Below are 24,927 nucleotides of genomic sequence, written 5' to 3' on the forward strand. Positions count from 1 at the left end.
ATTTTAAAAATAATTATAAGTGCTTACCTGGGATGACCCAATTTGTACTGTCATAGACTTCTCACTGTGTGAGAGCATTTGGTCTGCAGCCAGGGTCAAATGTGTGACAATGAGAAGCCTGTGTTCTCATAAGATGTTCTGAAGGCTGAAAATAATAAGGCAAAGGAAGGCTTCTGTATGTTTGCTGCTGAACACTGCAGGCTTCTAAACATGTGTGTTATTTAAGATTCTGACAACTTTTTATACCCAGAGAATGCTTGACCTGTCACAAATTCTTAGTAGATTTTGTCATCAGAGAATTGAGAAGAATAGACACAGAGCTTTATAAGACAAGCTGTGGAAAATATAGTCATACCCTGTATCATGACATTTCAGTCAACAGTGGACTGCATACACAACAGTGGTCCCATAAGAGTTATAGTGGAGCTGAAAAATTTTTATCAACTAGTGCTGTCATAATGTTTTTGCACAACACATTGCCTTTTTTATGTTTAGATACACAAATACTATTGTTTTACAGTTGCCTACAGCATTCAGTATAGGTTTGTATAAGTATACTCTATCATGATGTTCACATAATGATAAAAAGGTCATAACATTAGCCCATATCATCTAGGTTAATGTGTCCCATCATTAGCTGACATGTGACTGTATTGAAGTCCTAAATTTCAATGTTATTTTTATTCTCTATTACCTATACTTTCTCTCTTTTTTTAATATACAACTCACATTTCTCTGGTATATTCTATCAAATACTGTATAAAAGACACTGCCAATGAAGTAGCCAGTTAATTACAAATACGAAAGTTGGAAGAATAAACCTTAAAGGTTTACTCTGTTTCAAGGATTCCCAACCAGCATACCACCAGTGGATGACAAAGTAGCCACAATCTTGATTCCTTTCATCCTTAGGCCCACCAGAGCCCCTAGACTGTTTTCTTCTCTGGTTGCTTCCTCCAGTTTGTCTGTTATGCTGTACATACATTGTCATTGTCTATGTCTACCATGTAAGAAAATGGTTGGGAAGGTATTGCTTTCTTAGTAGTTATTTGGAAAGTCTTTTTAGAAGTAGAGGAATTCTGGTTAACTTATATAAACTCACCCTAATAAATATGGAAGAAACTACTTAGATTGCAACAACGGAAATCTAGTTTGAATTTAGTTGTGACTGTTATAAATGTTTTTAAATACTGGAATGCTAGGGAAGTTGAAGTGTTTATCATTTCCTTTTGTTTTTTATAACAAATAAGTTTTTGAAATTGACTTAGAAGTGCTGTTTTGGTTGTAACCCGGCCTCAGTATATCCTTCTATATTCATAGCTTCTGTGGACAGGAAACTCTTCTAGGGAGGAAAACAATTAGGCACACCTGAATGTCAAGCCATCAGTTTACAGGGGGATTTTTCAAATGCAGTGTGTAAATTGGGGCCTGCTTATAATGAAATTTGGGATAGCGTTAACAGTTTACTGCGATGATAGAGCATAGAGGCCTTGAAGTCAGCAAATTTAGGTTTAAGTACCTATCATTTTGATGGGGATTAACTGACCAAAGGCAGATAAAAGCTGTTTAGCACACAGTTGTCAAAGGGTAAACATTCTTTTACTGTCTTTTAAAAAATGTTTATACTTCATTGTGGGGAAAAAAAATCATAGATTAAAATAATACAATATACATGTGTATAGTTACATAGTAAAATGTATATTTAGAGTTTAAAGAAAAATAATGAAATGGGCTGGGTGTGGTGGCTCACATCTGTAATCTCAACACTTTGGGAGGCCATGGCAGGCAGATCACTTGAGACCAGGAGTTCAAGACCATCCTGGCCAACATGGTGAAACCCCATCTCTACTACAAATACAAAAGTTAGCTGGGCATGGTGGCACATGCCTGTAATCCCAGCTACTTGGGTGGCTGAGGCACAGGAGTCTCTTGAGCCCGGGAGGTGGAGGTTGCAGTGAGCTGAGATCATCCTATTGTATTCCAGTCTGGGTGACAGAGTGATACTGTGTCTCAAATAAAAATAAAATGAACCCGTATAGCCGCAGACATTACCAATGTCTACAGTCCTCTGTGTGACTTCCCAGTTATATCCCTGGCATTTCCCTACCAGAGGAAACTATGAAACTACGTTTTGTGTTAATCATTCTTTTTCTTTTCTATGTAGTTTTACCACAGATATATCTATCCCTCAATAATCTATATGTAGTTTTGTTAATTTTGAACTTTGTAAAAGTATTCTCTGTATATTCTTGCTATTTGCTTTTTTAAAACGTAAACATTCTGGGTGGGGTGTGGTGGCTCATGCCTGTAATCCCAGCATTTTGGGAGGCTGAGGTGGGCAGATCACCTGAGGTGAGGAGTTCGAGACCATCATGGCCGACATGGTGAAACCCCATCTTTAAAAGGAAAAAGGAAAAAAAAATTTTTTTAATTAGCTGGACATGGTGGCAGGCACCTGTAATCCCAGCTACTTGGGAGGCTGAAGCAGGAGGATCGCTTGAACCCAGGAAGGGGAGGTTGCAATGAGCCAAAATCACACTGTTACATTCCAGCCTGGGCCACAGAGCGAGACTCCTGACCTCAAGTAATCCACCTGCCTTGGCCTCCCAAAGTGCTGGGATTATAGGCATGAGCCACCATGCCCAACCATGAATGTTGAACTTTATAAGGGTGGTGATATTACTTGACATTCCCACCACCAGTTGCTTGATTTGCATTTTTTGTCATCAATGAGATTGAACAAATATGTTTCCTTCTTCATGAAATACTAATAGATGTTTTTTGACCATTTTTCTGTTGTACTGTTTGTGTTTTTCCTGTTAGCTGTTAGCAGCTCTTTATTTACCTCTGATACTGATCCTTTGTCTTGTATAAGACAACAAATATCTTCTAGTTTGTAACTCCTCTCTTCCACTTTCTTCTGTCATCTAATGAACAAGAATACTTGATTTTAATATTGTCAAATGTATCTTTTTTTTTTTTTTTTTTTTTTTTTGAGACGGAGTTTCGCTCTTGATACCCAGGCTGGAGCGCAATGGCGCGATCTCGGCTCACCGCAATCTCCGCCTCCTGGGTTCAGGCAATTCTCCTGCCTCAGCCTCCTGAGTAGCTGGGATTACAGGCACGCGCCACCGTGCCCAGCTAATTTTTTGTATTAGTAGAGACGGGGTTTCACCATGTTGACCAGGATGGTCTCGATCTCTTGACCTCGTGATCCACCCGCCTCGGCCTCCCAAAGTGCTGGGATTACAGGCTTGAGCCACCGCGCCCGGCCTAAATGTATCTTTTATAGTTAATAGTTTCTGTTTTCTCTAAGAAATACTTTTTGTCCAGATGAGAAGAATGTTCCCTTTGATCCTTTGATTTTTTACTGAAAGATGTAAGGTTTGGGACAATTAAGTCCTTGATCCATCTGGAGTTGTTTTTTTTAATATGAGGTAGGGACCTGATTTTATCTTGTGCCATATAGAAAATCTTTTTTATCTTGTTCCATTTGTTAAATTATCTCTCTTTTCCTTTAGTAATCTGACACGTCTCCTCTCTTGTACCAGAGTTTCAGAACTGTGTGGGTTTGTTGCTTGACTCTGTGTTGTACTGGTCAGTTGGTCTGCCTGTCCCTAGACCAGTACCACACTTCAGTACCACCATGTTGGCCAGTTGGTATGGGGGTTTTGTGAAGAAAACAAATAAAATACAAACCAACAGCAACAATTGAAAGGACTGTAGTATGTAGTATCCTTGGTGGAAAGCCAGATTTCAGTTAGAACAAGATAAAGAAAATGTTCAGAGATATAATGAGATTCTGCTGATGAAGTACTGTGAATTCCATAGAATTTAGCAGTAGAGAGTTGTCAGGGAATGGGGCCGAAGAATGGATATATCTTTACCTTCTGGGGATGAGAACATTGGATGTTAGGGGGAACATGATGATTAGGGGCTTTTTGCAGTAACCAAAATGAATAGGGAGAAAAGGCATAAAGAGATTATTCCTGGTGGGATGATTCCTGTGGGTAGATTGTGATAGTGAGGCTGTGAATATTGAGAATTTGGGAGGGAAGGGTATCTGCTGTTATCTTGGATGCACCAAGCCAGTCCCCCTCTTAGCCTCTTTCTGGGAAGGGGCAATTTTACTGTGAGCTCACAAGGCTGCTTCTTGACTCCTGTGCAAGTCAGGAAGCCAGTGTGACTAAGAACAAGTATTATAATCCCTCGGGGTCCACTTTTGTTATCCTGTCAGGAGAGATGTTGTCTTGCTCTACAGTGCTGTCTGGGTACTTGACCTTTAAGATATTTTCATTGTCTTAGGTATTCTAGGGTTGCACTCTGATGTAGGTCATTTTTTCCTTGTTAGCTTTAATCTTGCGTGGAATTAGATACCCAGAATCCTGAAGATTATCCTCTTTCATTAGTTCTGAAAACTTTTCCACCATTTTCTCTTAGAGTATTTCCTAATCTTTTCTGTTTTCTCCTTCTGGAAATCCTGTTTGATATGTGTGGTACATTCTAACTCTGAATCTGATAACTCATATATTTTCTATCCCTTTGAATCTGTATAACATGCTAGGTAATTTCTTCACTTTTGTCTTTCAGTTCATTAATTCTTTCTTTACCTCTGTCTGGTGTGCTGTTTATTTTTCTCCTAGTCTTACTCTTTTGTTAGTCTGATCTTTTAATTTCCTCTTTTGTTTTTTAAAAATGCTGATTTATATTCTGTATCTGATAATTCCAATATTCGTAGTCTTTATGGTTCTTATAGTTTGTTTCTGCTTATTCTGATTCACAGTGAAGTTTGATTGTGATCTCACTGTTCTTGACTCTTTCAATACCTAAGAGAATTAGAGAAGCCTGGGTCAAAAGTACTTCTTTTAAAAAATATTTGCCAGATGCCTAAGGGCACTTTGAATCCAACACCAATTAAAACTAAATTTTTGGATTGGAGTATTTTGGGCCACACAAGTAGTGTGAATTCCAGCCACAAACCCAGGGATTTGTGGCTATAAATTCTATAGGGAAAAAATGTATTTTTACTTCCCATGTTCTACCCATAACCAAAGCCCAAACAGGCATGTGTTCCCTCTGATTTAGGGGGGAAGGAACATCACCCACTGAGAGCACCCTTAGGCATCTAGGCTTAATGTAGTGGTCTCTGATGGGACCTCCCGCCATGATCAGGCTTCAAACTCTGTGTCCTACCTTCTTGGCCAGCAACCCATTACAACCAAATATCCATATACGACCATAGCAGATTAGTGTTTGTCCCCATGGAAAACTCCTTGCTTCTAATCTAGTTTAATATTTCTGTTTGAGCTTTCTTACTGTGACTGGATTCCAAGAAATTCCTTTTGTTTCCTTACATTTAAAAATTTTTCATTTATTTTCTACCTTGCCTATAAACATGTATGAAAATAACAGTGGAACAAGTAGTTCTTCAGTCTTCTTTGTCATAAGCTAATTAGCAGAATGGCTTCACAGACTTGGCCAGAATTGTAGTTTGTCAGTACTAGGACAGCTTGATATTGTGTACATTGGGATTACAAACTACTTGAAAGGCAAAGAACATATGCAAATAAAGTACAGGCAAATACTGGAAACAATAGCTCCCTAATGAGGCCCAAATGTTTCGTAATTGAAGTTAGCTTTTCAGAATATTTGATTCTAAGAAGCAGGGGAAGCTTGATTTACAGTAAACTGAATATGCTCGTAAATGGAAGACATCATTTCAAGAGAGAGAAAAGATGATTTAGAAGAAGAGTATCATAAGCTCAAATTTAAGACAAATGTAAAGCAATTTTTACCCAGTTAAATAGCTTTTAGACTATCAGCAACAAAAAAAAGCATTAACGTGTTCATTCATCACATACTTCGAGCATATTTTCTATGGATACTTCATTGAATGTTTTGGAAGATACAGAATTAAGGGTTATATAAGAAGTAATTGTCTATCTAAGCAGCGCCCTGTACCCTCATCTTTATTATCTTTATGGCTATATGTATTGTTTCCATATAACACGGTTGTCACAGTGTTAAGTGCAACCAAAGAGTATTTTTGTTGGCTCTGGTTGATTGGTCATTTTTGCTGTTTACCATTATTCACCAAGCTAGTTGTTATTTTACTTTTTAATTTTATGCATTGTTGTTCCTAGTCTGTAAGGTTGGGAACAAATTTGACTCATTTTTTTCTTTTATTTGCTCTTTTATTCAGCAGACATTTATAAGATGTGTGCTGTATGTCACACCTTTGGCCACTAGAATTACCATCAGAAGAAAAACAGGCTGTGACCTCTGACCTCATGGAGCTTGCAACCTATTAAGAGAAATAGCCATTAATAATAATTTATAAAATTCCACTAATAAATATATAATTGCAACTGTGACAAATGCTGGAGACTAGAAGACCATGGTACTATAGAAAAAAATTAGCTGGGTGTGGTAGCATGCGTCTGTAATCCCAGTTACTAGGGAGGCTGAGGCAGGAGAATTTCTTGAACCTGGGAGGTAGAGGTTGCAGTGAGCTGAGATTACACCATTGCACTCCAGCCTGGGCAACAAGAACTATGTCTCAAAATTTTAAAAAAGCCTTATACTCAGAGTGGTGGCAGTGATGGTGGTGAGTTAGATTTTAAAAGCTACTTTTGGAACTGGATGTTGCAGTCAGATTTAAATAAAGAGTGCTGATTTTAGCCTATATCAGAAATGTTTAAATGTACATTTTGTTTTTATGACCAAAGCCAGTTATAGTACCTAGTGGAGTTATTTTAAGTTACTCATCTCCTGCCGTTTGAAGACTTCAGATATTGCAAATGAATTAGGTAGGAGGAATGTATACTCTTATTTTGGTGGGTTTTGCAAGGATATTTAAAAGTATTTTTATATGTATGCAGACTGCCAGAATATTTCTGAATGGATTGTGCTTAAATTATTATTGCCATAATTGAGTCATCTGTGTTTGTGGTTTAGCTTTGAAAGAGGTTTTTGCCCTTTATTTGTAGGATTATTGACGTTATTTTTAACTAATTTAGAAGTCCTTGGATATGCACTTAAAATTTTTTAAAGTAAATTTGTGCAAAACTAAAAACAGTTATAATGAAGTTGTTTTTCAGTCACATAGTGACTGCTCTCAAATGAGGCTAAAACTGTCTCTGAAGAATGTTCTTGTGCTTGGGCCAAGAGGCTTCTGGGATAGGCATATTTTTAAGAACTTAGAACATAAACAACTGTAATCTGTGGCAAGAGATTTAAATGACCTCATGATGACAACAAGAACAAAGCATTTTTTAAGTCATCATGGCGGTGTGTGAATTCATTGCAGTGTGTTTCTTATGCTACTATTTGGGTGTATTGAGAGCCAGGCAAAAAAATTACAGACTGTATTAAACTGAACATACTGTTTCTTTATTGTTGTAAATAAAGTACCAGAAAAATATTATTTCCTAAGAATAAACATTTCGTGAATTATTTTAGAGTTTTAGGTCTTTTTCTTTTTTTCTTTTTAACCACATGAACCACGTGAGGATCAAGGCCATTTATTTAGATCCTAAAGTTTTGATTCATTTTCTGTTGGAGAGAATATGTTCCAAATAGGAAAGATCAAACAGTTGGCTTGAAATAAGAATCCCTCCTTTAAGACAGATCAATTAAGTGTTTATTAAGTATTTACTATGTGTCTGGCACTATGCTAAATATTATGGAATACTAAAGAAGGTGACTTTAAGCTGCTTTTGGTCTAGTTAGAAGAAAGGACTGCTCAGATGAAACTTATAAAGTGGGAAGACATTATATTATCAAGCACCAAATAAAATAACCTCACTTCTGTGGTTCAAATAAAGACATAGCCCCCTTTTTTTTTTAGAAATGATTTTTAGTCATTATCTAAAACAGTGATTCTTAACTAGAGGTAATTTTGCCCCCCAAGAGGATATTTGGCAGTGTCTTGAGACATTTTTTATTGTTACAGCTGGGGCTGCTAGCATTTAGTGGATAACCAGAGATATTGCTAAATCACTTCCAATGCACGGGATAGCCCATCACAACAAAGAATTATCTGTCCAAAATGACAATAATATGGAAATTGAGAAACCCTGATGTAGAACCTACAAATGTCAGTGCTGGTAAGCTTCAAAGTTATGGGAATGGTCTTTCGTCTTCCCTGAGGCTAGACCTCTTCATCTCCTACAAATGTTCTTTACCTTAAACTCTTGGATCCTTACACATAGATGATATTTGGATAGTCATAAACCTCCTGAACATTGTACACAAGTTTTTCCAGTACAGTGTTCCAGGGAGAGAGTCCGTAACTTTTGTCAGTATCTCAGGTTATCCATGCCTCCAAAAAAGGTTGAGACACGTCAACCCAGTGCTCTAGTCACCTAAGAGACAACAGTGCAGGACCTCCTTAGCATCGTGGTGATTTAGAAGTAGAGCTTGGATCAAAATCAGAAAATAACTTTTTTGGTGAAAAATTTCTGTATTAGTATTTTTAAGTAATCAAATCTTAATATATGAGGAAATTATAGTAGAATACTTCAAAGAGTATTATTTAAACCTCACATATAATAATACAGTACTGTACATTTAAAATTTTAGACTGAACTGTTTGTTGATCTACAGGCATAACACATAAATTATTTTGTTATTTGAAATCAACTTGTTTTATCAGAATTTGCTGCTTTCTCTCAAATGAAGATCCCAGTTTACATTTCTTAGGTGCTGTTTATCTGTTGAATCAGAAGTCTAAACATGGTTTTATATATTACATATTTCTCCTGAAAACTGTTTACTGAAGTGAATTGTGTTTTTCTTATAAGAAACATTTTGATTTGAGAATTGTTCTGATTTGGCATCTTGTAAGTTAGAGATACTAACAGCAGTATGTCATAAAAACAAATATGTGTTACCATGGGTGTACATATAGGTTAATATTAATACTTTTCTAAGTTATAGAAATTTGGAGATTAAGTCTTGGGTTAAAAACAAAGGAAAGTCTTAAAGATCTATTTCTATTTCAAACTGTTCTTTGAAGCTCAAGGCAGAAAAGCACTGCTTTTAGTTGTTTTATATATTTGGATGTTTACCAAATATTTTGTTGGGGGATAGGGGGAATCATCCTAACAGCAGTATGTTATTTTAAAAAAATCTGTATTACCTTGGTTGTACATATAGGTTAATATTAATACTTTTCTAAGCTATAGAAATTTGGAGATTAAGTCTTGGGTTAAAAACAAAGGAAAGTCTTAGAAATCTGTTTCAGCTGTTTGAAACTGTTCTTTGAAGCTCTAGGCCCAAAAGCACTCCTTTTAGTTTTTTTATATATTTGGACTTTCACCAAATGTTTTGAGGGGGGGAAATTGGTGCATGTGGGAGGAAAGAGTTGCGTACTTCTCTGATCTAAACCATTCATTTTGCAGATAAGGAACCAGAAGCCCAAAGTTTTAGATTTTATTCTTGGGCTATGTATTTCTTTATTCTGTAGGTCGAACTAGCATTTTAGGTGTATCTGGTAATAGTAGAGAGGATGACCAGGCATTCAAAATTCAGCTGTGCAGCTTCCCACCTCCATGTTCTTAGACAAATTACTAAATGTTCTCAGTCTCTATATACTCATCAGTGATAGAGAATTGCAACATATTTAGGATTGTTTTTACTTTCTTAGAATTTAGAATGTATCTGGGAAGATAATCTGGATTGATCATGTCTCATTTTTTTAAAATGGATTTTTGCGTCATCTAAATATTTGAAGATCCACCCAACCATGTCCTCTAAACACTACTATAAAATTTTTAAAAAATCTTTATTATCAAAGGGAACAACATGGTATTTACATTTCCTTTACTTTGGCAATAATGAGGGTCTTTGTAAACTGATGGATCAGTCTTAGGGCTTTTTCTCCCACTTCTTACTTCTCTCTAGTTATTGCATAAGACACCTAGAAATGTGAATCGGGAACAGCAGACTATAGGAACAAAGACTTTTTGAGATGAAATATAAGAGCAAATAGTAGCATTGAAAGAACTAAACCATATGAAGTAGAATCTGAACTTGGTGGTCCTTTTGATCTTAACCGTGTGGCCTCATAGAGTACTTAGGGAAAGACTGAGAGTCCTTTGCTCATGGGATATTTTAACAGGGATTCCTTACTAACAATTTTTGTTTGAAACCTGTAGTTCCAAAAAAAGGAAAAAAAAAAAAAAGGCTGGGCGTGGTGGCTCACGCCTGTAATCCAAGCACTTTGGAGGCCAAGGCAGGCAGATCACCTGAGTTCGGGAGTTCAAGACCAGCCTGACCAACATGGTGAAACCCCATCTTAAAAAAAGAAAAGAAAAGAAAAGAAACCTGTAGTTCCCAGAGAACACAGGCTTTCACTTGGATGACAGAAGCAAGTGGGGATAAAGTTAAAGATAAGAGAAACCACTTGTCTTTTGCTACAAAAATTAATTAGTATTCTGAGAAGAATTAGTTCAGAAGTTTTCTTAGCAGCTCAAAACAAAAAAGTTTAGAGAAATGAAGGCTGGGCCTAAATACAATATTTTTCTTTAGTGGCTTGACCATGTATCAAGTTGCTAGGTTTGTGTGTTGGTTTGTTTTGATTTTGTTTGGTTAGGTTTATTATTGTTTGTTATTAGGAAATAACTTTTATAGAAGTTGGTCCTATGTCACTGTATGATTTTGGGGTAATACAGATACTTACCATTGCCTATTATCTTTGTTACTCTATTAAATATGCATAAATTATATTTGTTTTTGTAAATTACATGTTTAAGTGATTTCAGACAATAAGACATTTTAAGCTAAACTATTTGGATTTTTCCTCAGGTCTTAAAGAAAGTGCAGAAGAGATGGTCAAGAACAAATTGGAAGGAAAAGATAAACTAACTCCTTGGGAACAATTTTTAGAGAAGAAGAAAGAAAAAAAAAGACTGAAAAAGAAACAGAAGGTATCAGTGATAATTATGACCAAATGTTCATTGAACACCAACCATGTATCAGATGGCACCAGATGTTTGACATCCATTATCTCAAAATGTAACTACTTACTGAAGTAGGCCTTGTTATCATCCCAATTTTGAGAAAGAAGAAAGTGAGAACTCAGTAAGTTAAGTGTTTTCAGCAAGGCGACATAATGGTATGCAAAGCCTGGTCATAGTCCAGAAACACTTCCATTGCTACATTCTGACATTTACGTGCCACCTTCATAAAACACATAGTTTAGTTAATGTCTTGATATAAGCAGTATGATTCTGTTCTGTGTTTTTGAGCAAGAGAGGTGCATACAGACTTTGTTCCTTGAGGTTATATGCACATAGAGGTTTTTAACATGAGTGAAATTAAGCCATACTTTCCATCTCTCAACCTGTGTTTTTCACCTTGCAGTATTATCATATGGCTCGTTTATCACCTTATTGTCATTAAATTCCTTTATCGAGTATTTCCTGGCTGGGTGCAGTGGCTCATGCCTGTAATCCCTGCACTTTGGGAAGCCAAGGCAGGTTGATCACCTGAGGTCAGGAGTTTGAGACCAGCCTGGCCAACATGGTGAAACCCCGTCTCTACTAAAAATATAAAAATTAGCTGGGTGTGGTGGCGCACATCTGCAATCCAGCTACTTAGGAGGCTGAGGCAGGAGAGTGACTTGAACCTGGGAGGCGGAGGTTGCAGTGAGCCCAGATCACGCCACCACACTCCAGCCTGGGAGGAGATGGGGCAAGACTTTGTCTCAAAAAAAAAAAAGAGTGTTTCCTCTGTGTTAATATGGTGTCTGTGGACAATATGATTTGACTCACATTGTTCAGGGAATAACATATTTTTCAGAGTTAGAGTCCTTAGTAGTAGCACAGATCACTTAGGTTTTTGCCTCTAAAATGGTCTTGTCATTGAAATGCAGTGTTCTGGCAGTGGTGTGCCTTATAGCATTATCACTGATAATCACAAAATTTTGCAACTTGGCGAATCTTAAAATTATTAATTCTAGTCCATTTTTACAATTTTACAGTTGTAAAAAAACCTTAGCTGATTAGTCTGAGGTTACATAGCATACCAGTGGCCAAGCTGAGACCAAAATCCACAGTTACTCAGACAAGTGTTCTTTCTTCTGTTCTCTACTATATTATTTCTTTACTGTGTGATCTTGGTACGGCTTTGGCTTTTAGTGCTGTAAAGATAGAGAGATATGCAAAGCTGAATGATGCAGTGGAGTAATTTTTATACTTCTATGGTAGTCAGTGTTTGTGGAAATGGATAGTAAAATGGAAAAATTGGGTGTTTTGGGAAAAACTCTTTCAGACTGTGCTTTTCCTCTGCTCTCATACTACAACTAACTAACAATACAGAAGAAGACTTCTGTGACCAAATGGGTAGGAAGTTTTCTCCACACACTAACCAGTATACACTAGCTGGGTATCCTCCAACTCCAACACTACCTGGAGATAGTGCCAGATCCCACAGGTTGGGGACTCAGTCCCCAAGACTGCCCCTGCCCTTTCAGACAACAGTCTGAAGTCTGGACATCCAGAACTTCTGACTGACTGGCTTCAAATTGGGATTTCCACGATCCCCTCTTTAGTTTCAATTAATTTGCTGGAGTGGCCCACAGACCTCAGGGAAACACACATATTTGCTGGTTTATCATAAAGAATATTACCAAGGATATAGATGAAGAGATGCATAGGGTAAGGTGTGGGGGAAGGGGTGTGGAGCTTCCATGCCTCCCTGGGTGCTCCACCCTTCAGAACCTCCATGTGTCCAGCTATCCAGAAGCTTTCTGAACTTGATTTTCTTGGGTTTTTATGGAAGCTTCATGATACCAGCATTCCTTCCTCACAGAGTACAGGACAGCACCCTTTCTAAGGAAAATCTTAAAACGCACAATCAGAAAGGTCAGGGAAGAGTACAGTCCTGCCCTTGAGGCTGAACAAAAGACTATAGTAAAGGCTGTGGAAGTTACGAGCCAGACACCATGGGTGAAAACCAATAGACATCATAACACTACATGGAGTAAGAGCCCTGCTCCCATTGATGTGTACCTAACTCTCTTCTTCCCTAGAACTTCTTTTAAAACTAAGTAGGCAGTAAAATATCTTCTAAATGAAATAACTCCATAAATGTTAAGCTATCAGTTTATTGGAAATGTCTCAAGTGGGTCCTTATGGGGTCAATAAAGGAGTCACTCTGAGAATTGTAGCAGCTATTCTGTTTGATTTTCATTTGCTGAGAGCTTTGATCTTGTGCTTTTATGTTTTCTGTTCATTTGAGCTAAGTCTAGACTCATTTATCAGCAGCATTCAAAGTACATTGTTGAGTGTCTAGGGTGTTCTAGACCCTACAGTACTCTGTACTGGACCTGACTTCAACAGATCCTTTCCGACTCCACAGGTTCTTTGTAGATAGAAGAATTTTCTTCAAGTTAAAAATATTTTTGCCCCTTTGTTCCTCAGTGGTTTCAATTTTGATACTGAAAAATTATTACTGAAGAAATGAATACACGTTATGTATAGTGATATCTAGTATTTTGATCTAGCTGTTGTTTAGATCTATAAAGCAGTTAAGGAAATGTGTGAGTAGATACATAGCAAATATTCTTTGTTAAAAGCATGTTACGGCTGAATCCATATAATAGTTTGGTAAAAAAAATTATTAGAAGCACTTGGTCTTAAAAGGACATTAATGTCAAATATTCTTTAGGGTAAGGGTCTTTTTGCATGCAGAATGTTTAGCAATAATGGCATTCTAAATAGTTGTGTTAAAATGACTTGAGGTGTTTTAGATTTCTAGAGATAAACCCAGTCTGGTTAGCCTGATCTTAGTTCACATATATTCTATTTATATTTGTTTTGTTTTGTTTTGTTTTGAGATGGAGTCTTACTCTGTCACCAAGCTGGACATGCTCTTGGCTCACTGCAACCTCTGATTCCCTGGTTCAAGCGATTCTCCTGCCTCAGCCTTCTGAGTAGCTGGGACCACCACGCCCAGCTAATTTTTTGTATTTTTTAGTAGAGACGGGGTTTCACTGAAGAGTCTGTTCAAATTAGATTAGGAAAAATTTAACCAACAGACTTACTTAAAAATAGCCTAACAGTTTTTAGGGGTGGAATATAGGTAAAACAAGATAATTGTTGAAATTGGGTGATGAGAATGGGATTCATTACATTGTCTTAAACTAGTTTTATTTTTTCTTTCTTTTTTTTTTTTTGATTCTTCTTCTGTAGCCCAGAGATCCAACTAAACTACTTTTATGTATGTTTTTAAATTTCATAATAAAAATTAATTATTTTCTTTAAACCAGCAAATTGTTGTAACTAATAATTTAAGAGAGAATTCACATGTACTACTTCAAGTTATTCAGTCACTGTCACTTTGCAATTTTATGAGAGCAGAGGCCACCTGTCATCACTGATCACCCATCTAAAAGTATTCTCCTTCAGATCTTCTCCTTCAAATGTCTGCATCACTTTGTCTCTCCTAACCCTTCCTATCTTGAATTATTTTTATTTATGTATTTGTCTATTTATGTGTTTGTGTGTCTGATTTCCTTTAATAGATGGTAAAATTTTTGAGGGCAGGAACCATGTACCTGATAACTTTCATTTCTCCCCAAAAGCCTACATGGTTTCCTGCATTTATTAAGTATTCTATATATATATTTTTTGAGATGCAGTCTCACTCTGTTGATAGGCTGGAGTGCGGTCACACCATCTCAGCTCACTGCAACCTCCGCCTTCGAGGTTCAAGTGATTCTCCTGCCTTACCTCCTGAATAGCTGAGATTAGAGGTGCCTGCCACCACAGCTGGCTAATTTTTGTATTTTTAGTAGACATGGAGTTTCACAATGTTGGCCAGGCTGGTCTCAAAGTCCTGACCTCAAGTGAGCCTTGGCCTCCCAAAGTGCTGGGATTACAGGCATGAGCCACTGCACCCAGCCTCTATAATTATTTGTTGAACAAACAGAATTACTTAGGTGGGAGTTGTTTTATAAACTGGTCCATTTAAATACTGGTTTACTTTTAGATTGAACTACTTCTTTTAAAAGAAATGCATACAGTTTTTCTTTGCATGCATATATTATAATGCTTGTAATAATTCAGCTTTCTATTTTTATGTTCAACTTTAAGGCTCTTGCTGAAGAGGCCAGTGAAGAGGAACTTCCCTCTGATGTTGATATGAATGACCCATACTTTGCTGAAGAAATTAAAAAAATAGGTAAGCCAGCTCATACCTGTAGTTTTTAGTTGGAATCTAAAGAAAAAGGTGAGATGCATGGAAGCAATATAAACTAATCATTCTTTTAAAATTGCTAGTGTTTGTGTAGCTTCCTTAGTGACTTATAAGCAAATCTGTCCTGTGGCATACAATCATTGATCTGTTTGGAAAGTGTCAGCTTGTCCCTTCTACATACAGGGAATAATTTTAGTATCGGTGGCTTTTGATACTGTGGTTAATAGTTTACTGGGGATTTCTTTCTGGGAAATATCCTTAATGCCAGTCAAAGTGACTCTATAAAAGCATGAGAGGAAATAGAGGAATAATCATTTTCTTATGTTCTTTCACTGATTTTTAATAACATATCCATTCTAGGTCCCTCTCAGGAAAGTCTATGAAGAATTAAAAGTACGAAACAATTTTGTTTTTATTTGCATGTTGATATGTGTATAATTTTTTTAAAGGTATGCATGAAATTATCATATAAAGGCTTTTTCTGCTGAAGTATACAAAAGCATCTATGATTCATTTTATCCCTTTTGTACTTTTTATGCTTAATTATAGCTAAAAAGCCAGCTTTCCTTACTCCTCTTTTGCCTTGAATCCCTAAATTATCTGGTACGTGATTTCCTATATCCAGGGAGCCTTGTTTCCATCTCATATGCACCACTCATTCTTTCTTTCCTCCATGGTATGTGTAAATGTGTTTAGTAAGGTTCAGGCCATACTTGGTTAAGTCAGTACAGAAATCACTGTAAGCACTTACCATTTGTTCTCATGTATTTTGCCTTCCCCTGATCTTTATACCACACACAAGAACCCCAAAAGGCTTGCTCCTGGAGCCATCCAAGCTGGCATTGTAAAGAAGGATTGTAAAGAAGGATTTTATGAAGTTTCCCTGTTTTTTTTTTCCCTTGTGACTAGTGGGCCAGAATAGTTCTCAACAGGAAAGTCAGAATTGCTCAAAATTATTTCCTGATTGTTACAGCTATTTAGTACTGACATTTTATTGATGAGAGGGAGATTAAGATAAATAAAGTCTATTATAGAATATAAGATTCTTGGGAATTGGACAGAGAAGTGGAAACTTAGCATATTCTGCATTTTATCATACCTGAGTGGTGATTTCTAGAAGATGATGGATTTTAGCCTTATCCTCTGGTTTCAGGAAACCAACTTTATAATGGAGAAATGCTAAGCATTATCGTTTCCTTGTTCTCTATCCAAAGTGTTTCCTTTGGCATGTGAAATCGGGTCAAATTGCAGAACTCAGAATAGGATCCAAAGAGTAAATTAAATGGTTTGATGGCTTGGGGTAGCGAGTTTCTTGGAATCAACACATTTAAATTCAGAGTACGCTTTCTCTAAAGTTATTGTCAGAAGTTCCAAAGAAAAAAGTTGTAGGTAAAATTTGCTTGCTTTTAATTTTCTTTTGATTTCAGAATGTTCTCAAAGGGTAATTGTTTCTATCTGGGCTTAAGTTTTCTCTATTTTTGTGTTTTGTGGTAGGTTTTGTTTTGTTTGGATAATGAAAAACAGCAAGGCAAGAATTTTTTACATAATAAAATTTAGGACAGAAAGCTAGTGTCTTGCCATGTTTGTTTATTCATTCTTTAATAACTGTTTTGATTGTTTACCAGGTGCTGGGCTCTCTGCTAGGCTAGAGATACAGTAGTAATAATACAAGCAGGATTGCATCCCTCATGGAGTCTGGTTTGAAGGAAGATATGTCAGACAGATAAATAGTATAAGAGTATGGTAAATGTTTTAAAGGAAAGAAATAGAAGATATAACTGGGTAGAAGTAGGAGATATGAGAGTATACATTGGGTAGGCAAAGAAGGCTTATCTGAGATGATGACATTAGAGCTGAGACCTGTGGAATGGGGAGTCAGGCATGAAGAGCTGGGGGAAGAGCGTTTGCATATGGGGAAAGAGGGTAGAAAGACTGCAAGGTGAGAAACAATGCACCCTGTGGTGTTAAGAATTGAAAGACATCAGTGTGGCTGGAGCATTGTTAGAGAGGGAATTGGCATGAAGATACGCTGGAAAAACAGCGGAAACTACCCCTGCAGAGCTTTGTTATCCTGACAGCAAATTTAGATTTTACTTTACTGACAGTGGAAAGCCCAAACAGTCTTCAAGCAAAGATGAGATATGATCTGGTATAGATTAACATTTTACTCTGAGCCTGAAAAGAGAACAGTTTGAGGACTGGTGAGGGCTGGGAGACCAGACTTGCCAAGGTCTAGACAAAAGATGATGGTTATTTAGCTGCCATTCATGGAATTGGACAGAGAACAGAATGGAATTCTAGATATATTTTGGAAGTATGCTTGCTAAATCAGGAAGAAATTTAGCATAACTCCTGTTTTTGGTTTGAGTCTATGAAAGAATGTTCTTCCATTTACTGAGTTAGGAAGAAATGTAGGAACAATAAGTTTGAGTGGAAAGCAAAGTAAATAGGTCCATTTGTGGCATAATCACTTTGAGATGTCAATTAGATATACAAATGGAGGTGTTTGGTTGATATTGAGATCTAAGTCTGAGAGATGAGCAGAGAAATCGGAGTCCAAATATAGACTTAAGGATCAGTAGCATATAAATAGTACTTCAAACCATGGCAGTGGGAGTAGAGAGCAGTGATAAGAGACTAGGATACAGGATGGGCCCTGAGGTCAGGTGAAGTCTACATGAGGCACTTTTACTCTGTCATACTAGAGGAAGTGCTACTTGAAAAGGTGGGAAAAGCTTAAGAAGCCGAGAAAGAGCAGCTGGTAAATAGGAGGAACGGTATTAACGTAATGGCTCTGACACTTGGTGAAGTGGTAGAGGTTTCAGTAGATTAGTATGGGTTAAAGTTTAAGGTGAAGGTGAGGAAGTAGAGACAAAAAATGTAGATCATTTTCAGAGATTTCACTGTGAGGGGGAGCAGAGACGTGGAGCAGTACCTGAATGTAGGTAAGGAGAAGCTATTTTTTTTTTAAAGATACAAGCTTTTAGAGCTTATTTTTTTTTCCTTTGGGATTGCTTCAACAGAAAAGAAGTTACTAAGATACAGAAAATGAGGGTAATAAACGTAAATACAAATGCAAGTAAATTTGTATATTTGGTGGTAGAAAGATGAGAGATTTGCCTGATTGGTTTATGGATTTATACTGTTCATTCATTTGTGGAAGTATAGATAATCTGCATGAGCAGATAAGGTAAGGACCTAGAAACAGATCATTGGAGGGGCTGGGTGTGGGAGGTTACTGCCTAAGGCAGTTGATTAAATGAATTGTCAAATTTAAGGGGAATGTACAGGTCAGGATAGCTGAAAATGGAGAAAGATGGGGTGTATATATCTGAAGGCCAGGCCACATACAAAACCACAGAACATGCAGCAAGAGCAGCGGTGTAGGGGGCCTAGACAGAGAAAGAGAGAAGCAGCTGAGCCACACAGTCAGCCTGGGCCACAAAAGGAGTGTGTCCTTTTTAAATTGTGCTGGACATGGCTTTTCAAAGGCACATTACAAAGCTGTGTGCCCCTATTCATGCACGTGGCTATTCAGTCAACAATTATTGAGTAGCAGAATCACCCTGTCCTCCCATATGACTTTCAGCGTGTTACAAAATATTTAAATATATGAGAATGATACAGTTTTCCCATAATTCACATTTTAATCTATCTATGGTATAACTGGACTTTTAAAATATGTTAGATATATATCATGTATATGCTCAAATAGGTGGATTTAATGAGAAGTTCTTACTCAGTTCTGAACCTTTTCCTCCCCAGCAAAAACTAAATTTGTGCTTAACAGTATCCAGAAGATACAAAGAAGAATATATTAAATGTTAACATTTTGTACTCATGATCTGGGAGGACAGTTTTAAGGATAGATAGAAACATGCTTGTAACTTTAGGGAAATAGATTCCCATAAGGGAGTCAGAAAGAAGTTAGGAGAGTTTTTTGTGTACCCTCCAGATATAAGGATGTATAGGGGGTACTCTTAAAGAGACTTGGACTTTGGTTCAAATTTTACCAGTTTGTAATTTTTATTTTTATGTTTTTAAATTTTTTATTTTGAAACAGAGTCTCACTCTGTCGCCTGGGCTGGAGCGTAGTGACACAATCTCTGCTCACCACAACCTCTGCCTCCTGGGTTCAAGAGATTCTCTTGCCTCAGCCTCCGAATAGCTGGGACTACAGGCAGGTGCCACTGCGCATGGCTAATTTTTGTATTTTTAATAGAGATGGAGTTTAACCTTGTTGGCCGGCTGGGATTACAGGCATGAGCCACTGTATCTGGCCAGTGTGTAATTTTTAAAATGTAGGAATGAAATAACTCAATTGACCTAAAATGTAGAAATAAAATAACTCAGATGACCTACATTGGTATATTGACTTATTACCACAGTATTGCCTTAATTATTAATTTGTCAAAATAATTTTGGATTTTAGTACCTCGGAAGTGAAATATAGTCATTATCTAAGGATATAGACCTTGGTTTTCCGAAATATTTAAGATATAATGAATTTGGCATACCAGTGTTTGGGTGTATAGTTCAAGTTCTGTAGTTAAACAGGACAAAAACATTGTAAACCAGATGGATCTAGGTACATTTATAACATTTTTGCTCTAGGCAATCCCATAGAGCTAAACTTATGGACCTTCGAAATATGGAGGAAATGAGTTCATTGATGCCAGACCTGGTGTTTGGCACAGATTAGGTGCCAGGGTGAGTGTTAGTGATCTTTTATAATTTTTTTCTTCTATTTTTTATGATTTTTCCTTCGATTTCCTTCTAAGTTTGCAATTTAGAAGGAAATCGAAGGAAATCGGTATCAAATGAGAGTTTTTAAAACATAATATGCTTCTAGGATGAATACATTAGTGAGATGAAATTGAAATGAAATACTGGAAGAATCTGCTAATTTTCCAGTGGTACCTGGCAGAATCTTGAGTCCTAGTGGTCTTCCCTTTATTTTTTGTAATTCTACAAGTAACATTGTAAAGCAGCTCAGAATGTGGTAGCCTAGAGGGAGATTATCCTTAACAGACTGCATCTGATTATAGGCAAGTGAAGCAGGAACTTGCTACAAAAGACTAACTAAATCACTAGGGTACTTGCCATTCCCATCTGGTCGGTACTGAGACCACATCCATCTGCCCTACAGTGAACTTTCTTAGCTTCTTTCTCACATGAAGCGCTCAACTAAACCTTCTGGAAGAAGTTTGTTATGGGAACAATTCTCTGACATTATAAGTAATGGAAAATGAAATTTCCTTTGCAGATATTCCTTTTACAGATCTCTATTTTTTATACACTATCTTTTTCCATGGGTGTATTCTGTTACATTTTTTGCTTAAAAGGATTCTGGCCTCAGTAAGGATTGGTTAGATTTATTTAACTGTAAGTCTCCGTTAGTATACTAAATTGTTTTAAGAAGGGGAATCATATAATCTAAATTCTTTTTTTTATGGCATTTTAGGTTTTGGGGTACATGTGAAGAACATGCAGTTGCATAGGTGCATACGTGGCAGTGTGATTTGCTGCCTTCCTCCCCTTCACCTATATGTGGCATTTCTCCCCATGCTATCTCTCCCTAACTCCCCACCCCCTGCTGTCCCTCCCCTCTTTCCCCCCAACAGACCCCTGTGTATAGTGCTCCCCTCCCTGTGTCCATGTGTTCTCATTGTTCAACACCCATCTATGAGTGAGAACATGTGGTGTTTGATATTGTGTTCTTGTGTCAGTTTGCTGAGAATGATGGTTTCCAGGTTCATCCATGTCCCCACAAAGGATGTGAACTCATCGTTTTTGATGGCTGCATAATATTCCATGGTGTATATGTGCCACATTTTCCCTGTCCAGTCTATCATCGATGGGCATTTGGGTTGGTTCCAGGTCTTTGCTATTGTAAACTGTGCTGCAATGAACATTCGTGTGCATGTGTCCTTATAGTAGAATGATTTATAATCCTTTGGATATATACCCAGTAATGGGATTGCTGGGTCAAATGGAATTTCTATTTCTAGGTCCTTGAGGAATGGCCACACTGTCTTCCACAATGGTTGAACTAATTTACACTCCCACCAACAGTGTAAAAGTGTTCCTATTTCTCCACATCCTCTCCAGCATCTGTTGTCTCCAGATTTTTTAATGATCACCATTCTAACTGGCATGAGATGGTATCTCAATGTAGTTTTGATTTGCATTTCTCTAATGACCAGTGATGATGAGCATTTTTTCATGCTTGTTGGCCTCATGTATGTCTTCTTTTGTAAAGTATCTGTTCATATCCTTTGCCCACTTTTGAATGGGCTTGTTTTTTTCTTGTAAATTTGTTTTGGTTCATTGTAAATTCTGGATATCAGCCCTTTGTCAGATGGGTAAGCTGCAAAAATTTTTTCCCATTCTGTTGGTTGCCGATTCACTCTAATGACTGTTTCTTTTGCCGTGCAGAAGCTGTGGAGTTTGATTAGGTCCCATTTGTCTATTTTGGCTTTTGTTGCCAATGCTTTTGGTGTTTTGGTCATGAAGTCCTTGCCTACGCCTATGTCCTGAATGGTTTTGCCTAGGTTTTCTTCTAGGGTTTTTATGGTGTTAGGTCTTATGTTTGTTTAAGTCTTTAATCCATCTGGAGTTTAGTGTAAGGTGTCAGGAAGGGCTCCAGTTTCTGCTTTCTGCATATGGCTAGCCAGTTTTCCCAACACCACTTATTAAACAGGGAATCTTTTCCCCATTGCTTGTTTTTATCAGGTTTGTCAAAGATCGGATGGTTGTAGATATGTTGTGTTGCCTCCTAGGCCTCTGTTCTGTTCCATCGGTCTATATCTCTGTTTTGGTACCAGTACTATGCTGTTTTGATTACTGTAGCCTTGTAGTATAGTTTGATGTCTTCCACATTACTGATGTCCAGTAATGTGATGCCTCCCGCTTTTTTCTTTTTGCTTAGAATTGACTTGGCTATGCGGGCTCTCTTTTGGTTCCATATGAAGTTTAAGGTGGTTTTTTCCAGTTCTGTGAAGAAGGTCATTGGTAGCTTGATGGGGATAGCATTGAATCTGTAAATTACTTTGGGCACTATGGCCATTTTCACAATATTGATTCTTCCTAACCATGAACATGGAATGTTTCTCCATCTGTTTGTGTCCTCTCTTATTTCGTTGAGCAGTGGTTTGTAGTTCTCCTTAAAGAGGTCCTTTACGTTCCTTGTTTGTTGTATTCCTAGGTATTTTATTCTCTTTGTAGCAATTGTGAATAGGAGTTAGCTCTTGATTTGGCTCTCTTTAAGTCTGTTATTGGTGTATAGGAATGCTTGTGATTTTTGCACATTGATTTTGTATCCTGAGACTTTGCTGAAGTTGCTTATCAATTTCAGGAGATTTTGGGCTGAGATGATGGGGTCTTCTAGATATACAATCATGTCGTCTGCAAGTAGAGACAATTTGACTTCCTCCTTTCCTAATTGAATACCCTTTATTTCTTTTTCTTGCCTGATTGCTCTGGCTAGAACTTCCAGTACTATATTGAATAGGAGTGATGAGAGAGGGCATCCTTGTCTAGTGCCAGATTTCAAAGGGAATGCTTCCAGTTTTTGCCCATTCAGTATGATATTGGCTGTTTGTTTGTCGTAAATAGCTTTTATTATTTTGAGATATGTTCTGTCAATACCTAGTTAATTGAGAGTTTTTAGCATAAAGGGCTGTTGAATTTTGTCGAAGGCCTTCTCTGCATCAATTAAGATAATCATGTGGTTTTTGTCTTTGGTTCTGTTTATGTGATGAATTACATTTATAGACTTGTGTATATTGAACCAGCCTTGCATCCCTGGGATGAATCCTACTTGATCATGGTGGATAAGCTTTTTGATGTGCTGTTGCAGTCGGCTTGCCAGTATTTTATTGCAGATTTTTGCATCTATGTTCATCATGGATATTGGCCTGTAGTTTTGTTTTCTTTTTGAGTCTCTGCCGGGTTTTGGTATCAGGATGATGTTGGTCTCATAAAATGATTTGTGAAGGATTCTCTCTTTTTGGATTATTTGGAATAGTTTCAGAAGGAATGGTACCAGTTCCTCTTTGTATGTCTGGTAGAATTCGGCTGTGAACCCATCTGGACCTGGGCTTTTTTTGGGTGGTAGACTCTTAATTGCTGCCTCGACTTCAGACCTTGTTATTGGTCTATTCAGGGTTTCGATTTCTTCCTGGTTTAGGCGTGGGAGGAGGCAACAGTCCAGGAATTTATCTATTTCTTCCAGGTTTTCTAGTTTATGTGCATAGAGTTGTTTGTAATGATCTCTGATGATGGTTTGAATTTCTGTGGAATCTGTGGTGATATCCCCTTTCTCGTTTTTTTTTTTTTTTTTTTTGCATCTATTTGGTTATTCTCTCTTTTCTTTTTTATTAATCTGGCTAGTGGTCTGTCTATTTTGTTGATCTTTTCAAAAAACCAGCTCCTGGATTTATTGATTATTTGAAGGGTTTTTCGTGTCTCTATCTCCTTCAGTTCTGCTCTGATCTTAGTTATTTCTTGTCTTCTGCTAGGTTTTGAGTTTTTTTGATCTTGCTCCTTTAGCTCTTTCAATTTTGACGATAGGGTGTCAATTTTAGATCTCTCCTTGCTTCTCATGTGGGCACTTACTGCTATATATTTTCCTCTAGAGTCTGCTTTAAATGTGTCCCAGAGATTCTGGTATGTGGTGTCTTCGTTCTCATTGGTTTCGAAGAACATCTTTATTTCTGCCTTCATTTCGTTGTTTATCCAGTCAACATTCAAGAGAAAGTTGTTCAGTTTCCATGAAGCTGTGCGGTTCTGGGTTGGTTTCTGAATTTTGAGTTCTAACTTGATTGCACTGTGGTCTGAGAGACTGTTTGTTATGGTTTCCGTTCTTTTGCATTTGCTGAGGAGTGACTTACTTCCAATTATGTGGTCGGTTTTAAAGTAGGTGTGATGTGGTGCTGAGAAGAATGTATATTCTGTGGATTTGGGGTGGAGAGTTCTGTAAATGTCTATTAGGTTTTCTTGTTCCAGGTCTGAGTTCAAGTCCTGGATATCCTTGTTAATTTTCTGTCTCATTGATCTGTCTAATATTGACAATGGTGTGTTAAAGTCTCCCATTGTTATTATCTGGGAGTCTAAGTCTCTTTGTAAGTCATTAAGAACTTGCCTTATGTATCTGGGTGCTCCTGTATTAGGTGCATATATATTTAGGATCGTTAGCTCTTCTTGTTGCATTGATCCTTTTACCATTATGTAATGTCCTTCTTTGTCTCTTTTGATCTTTGTTGCTTTAAAGTCTATTTTATCAGAGATGAGAATTGCAACTCCTGCTTTTTTTTGCTCTCCATTTGCTTGGTAAATCTTCCTCCATCCCTTTATTTTGAGCCTTTGTGTATCCTTGCATATGAGATGGGTTTCCTGGATACAGCACACTGATGGGTTTTGGCTTTTTATCCAATTTGCCAGTCTGTGTCTTTTGATTGGGGCATTTAGTCCATTTATGTTTAGGGTTAATATTGTTATGTGTGAATTTGATGCTGCCATTTTGATGCTAGCCGGCTCTTTTGCCCGTTAGTTGATGAAGATTCTTCATTGTGTGGATGCTCTTTACCATTTTGTGTGTTTTTGGAGTGTCTGGTACTGGTTGTTCTTTTCTATGTGTAGTGCCTCTTTCAGGAGCTCTTGTAAACAGGTCTGGTGGTGATGAAATCTCTGAGTACTTGCTTGTTCACAAAGGATTTTATT

At 37.3% G+C, this 24,927-nt stretch overlaps 1 protein-coding gene across 5 annotated transcripts in view; it reads left to right on the forward strand.

The window, feature by feature from the left end:
- Window positions 1–24,927, forward strand: part of ESF1 (ESF1 nucleolar pre-rRNA processing protein homolog) — a 67,716-nt gene that overhangs the window by 31,524 nt on the left and 11,265 nt on the right. For all 5 annotated transcript variants that reach the window (XM_064378042.1, XM_012474936.3, XM_064378168.1 and 2 more), the window contains 2 exons: window positions 10,810–10,931; window positions 15,102–15,189. In XM_064378042.1, the coding sequence (XP_064234112.1) occupies window positions 10,810–10,931; window positions 15,102–15,189 (210 nt within the window). The remainder of the gene's footprint in view (window positions 1–10,809; window positions 10,932–15,101; window positions 15,190–24,927) is intronic.

The sequence above is a fragment of the Aotus nancymaae genome, unplaced genomic scaffold, assembly GCF_030222135.1.
Source record: "Aotus nancymaae isolate 86718 unplaced genomic scaffold, 86718_ANA_hifiasm-v0.15.2.pri h1tg000001l, whole genome shotgun sequence".
Lineage (NCBI taxonomy): Eukaryota > Metazoa > Chordata > Mammalia > Primates > Aotidae > Aotus > Aotus nancymaae.